This window comes from Emiliania huxleyi, assembly GCF_000372725.1.
Source record: "Emiliania huxleyi CCMP1516 unplaced genomic scaffold EMIHUscaffold_2208, whole genome shotgun sequence".
NCBI lineage: Eukaryota > Haptophyta > Isochrysidales > Noelaerhabdaceae > Emiliania > Emiliania huxleyi.
In genome coordinates, this window is record NW_005200409.1 from 1 (window position 1) to 2,952 (window position 2,952).

General features: G+C 67.1%; 1 protein-coding gene across 1 annotated transcript; it reads right to left on the minus strand.

Annotated features, from left to right (window-relative positions):
• Window positions 1–340: 340 nt before the first annotated feature.
• EMIHUDRAFT_373711 (hypothetical protein) lies at window positions 341–1,356 on the minus strand. The gene has a single exon (XM_005779969.1). It carries the CDS (start codon window positions 1,344–1,346, stop codon window positions 450–452), a length of 897 nt encoding a protein of 298 aa, XP_005780026.1. The 5' UTR covers window positions 1,347–1,356; the 3' UTR covers window positions 341–449.
• Window positions 1,357–2,952: the final 1,596 nt, after the last annotated feature.

The window sequence follows — 2,952 nt, forward strand, 5'->3', positions numbered from 1 at the left end:
CGTGCGCGAGCAGCGGGCACTTTAAGAGCGACGAGGAGCGCGATTGGTGGGTGAAAATGCTCGGGCGGATGGGGTCGTAGCGACTAAAAAACAGTGAAGGCTCAGACCGCGAGTCGGCCTCTCGCAGCGCGGCGAGAATGTGCACGGACGGAATCTTGTGATACTCTGTCTCGCGCGCGCCAGCCGCCACACCCCCACACACACCGCGCACACCGCCCCGCGCACGCCCGCACGGCGCACCGGCCACACCGGCCACCGCGCGTGCACCTGCACGGGCAGTCGGGCACGCCAGAGAGTCCGCGCCGCCGCACAGAGACAGGACCCCACACGCCATGATTTTCTCATAATTCAATAAATATTATATTAATTCCGGGGACACAGGTCCCGGTGCACGGTGGGTGCAACCGCCACAACCGACCCCAGACTGGGACCCCCGCCACCTGCCCACCTCAAGCCTCCGGGTCGCCGCGGTGCGGTTCGCGCAGCGCCGCGTGCGCCTCCGCGGTGCGGTCGGCCAGCACCTCGTGCACGAGGTGAGAGCCGCCGAGCAGCGGAGTCACGTGCGTGCGCAAGCCGGCCGAGCGGCCCCGCGCGGCGTCGAGGATCTGCTCGACGTCGCCGCCCGGCCCGGCGTGCCTGCCCGGCTGCAGGAAGGCCATCGCTACGACCACGTCTCCGCTGTCGTACGGCGGAGCCCCTCCCACCACCCGCTCGAGCAACGGCTCTGCAAACGCGTACTGCTCGCCCGGCCGCCGCTCCATCGAGGCGGCGATCACGGATGCGCGCGGGCCGAGGAGCTCGGCGACGGTCGCGGCGAGCCGGTCGCGCACCGCCACGACTGCCCGCGAGGCCGACCCGTGGTCGACGACCACGACTCGCAGCGGAAAGGACAGCCCTCGCGCGCGGCCGAGCCGGAGCACCGCCGCAGCGAGCGCGCGGCCAACCCGCGCGTCTGCGGGTGCGGCCGTGTCGACGAGGCACGGCGCCGCGGCGATGCGGCGCGGCGCGGCGGGGTCGGCGCGCGCCGCGCGCACCGCCTCGGCCAGCCCGTCGCTCGGCCCAAGAAAGAGCGGCACGATGGCGGCGGCGTCGACACCGTCCTCGGCGAGCTGCCGCAGCGCCGACTGCAGCGTGCGGGCCGGCCTGCCGGCGAGCGCATCGGCGGCCACGCCGTCGGACCAGCGGAGCGAAATGGGCTCGACCGCACCACCGGTGAGCAGGGAGAGCCGCTCGGCAGCCGCGCGGAGCGCGAGCGTGGACGCGGCCCGCTTCGAGCCGTTGTCGACCAGCAGCGTCGCCGGCCTCGAGCCGGTGGTGGGAGCACCGACTGCGGCCAACAGGAACATATATGTTGTGTAATCGCCGAAGGAACCAGGTTCGTTGTGAAGAGTGGGCGCGCCACCCAAGAGCCTAGGTAGGTGCGGATCGGCAAGGCGCAACCAATCTTTTTGCCTTATTATATCATCCTTGGGTTGTGATCTAAGAACTTGAAAGCAACCACGCACCAGGGGGCGCACAGCAGCACGGATAGCCGTTGCTGTCTATAAATATATACGCGCGACCTCCCGCGAGCGCGGCGGGATCGGAATTGCGGCCGGAGGGAAGGGCGAGCCGCCGCCGCCGCCGCCATATACCATCAGCGACGACGACCGCGGCTCGCCCCAAACGCCAGGCGCTGGATCGGCAGTAGGGCTTGGGCGGCGCAGCGTAGGCCTCGAGCCACACGAGTCGCCGACAACCCCCCCTCATCGACGTGATGGCCGCACCCGCTGCCGGCCGATGCAAGCTGCCGCCTCCACCGCACCAGCGACACTGGCCGCGGCTCGCCGCCACGCGCCGGCTCGGAAGAGGGGCTGTCGGCAGCGCAGCAGAGCGGCACGCCTCGTCATTCGAGCAGCACCAGCCCCCCTCTTCGACGTGACGGCCGCTCTCGGAGCCGGCCGGTGCGCGCCCGACCCACGCCCCCTCTCGCACCCCCCCGACCCCCCTGCGCGGCGCCCCCTTCCACTGCGCGCCGGCTCGAGCGCCTATTGCCAAATCGCGACTTTCGAGCGCAGTGCGTGCGCCCCACACGTCACGCGCGCGCAGGAGAGCTTGCGGGAGAGCAGTACCGTATACTCGCCGGAGGCATCGCGCCGAAAACCCCACGCATTCCACCCCAACAGAGGCTGCAGGAGGCAGATGGCCAATAGCGACAATCGTTACGAAATGTTGCCTCTCCGGGAGCTCTCCAAGCTGTCTTGGGTGGTAAAACAACGCATTGGCCCCGTTATGAAAGCCGGCGTGAACACGACAAACTGACGGATCCGCTCCTGACAGTCGCACGCACCGCGCTGCGGCGCGCTTTGTTTGAAGTCAAAAGTCCCCAACTTCAGAATCATCGTGCTTTGAGTGGGGTTGTTTGGTGTTGGGGTTTGGGTTGGTTGAGTTGGGTTGTCCGAGTGGGGGCCAACCTCGGAATGTAACACCAGGATGGCTGTGCTGGCTCCTACACAGCCATCTTACCTAAGGATGGCTGAGCTAGCTGCAGTGCAGCCACATCCTCCAGTGTAATGGCTGCAATACACACACGGCAGCCATTCCTTGGTAGACATGGCTGGAGACGCACTACCGCAGCCATACCGCCCGCCTCGAGGTGAGCCCTCTTGGCTTAGCTGGCTACATCGCAGCCATCTTGGGTAAGATGGCTGTGGGGACAGCTATTTCAGCCATCTAATATGGCTGGGGCACAGTCAGTGCAGCAATCCTCCGGAGCATGGCTGGTGATAATTCGATGGCAGCCGTCCGCCTCCCCCGCCACACGCACAAATGGCTGCGCGCTTGTCGCCCCCCGGCCTCGCGGGACGGCTGCCATCGGCTGCCATCGAATTACCACCAGCCATGCTCTGGTGTCTGGAGGATGGCTGCCTAGAGCTGTCAAACGTTAACTTTGGGCCTAACAGTTGCACTATG

Bases quoted from the DNA above. Each gene is read 5' to 3' on its own strand.
- EMIHUDRAFT_373711 (XM_005779969.1), bottom strand. From the start codon at position 1,346: ATGTTCCTGTTGGCCGCAGTCGGTGCTCCCACCACCGGCTCGAGGCCG.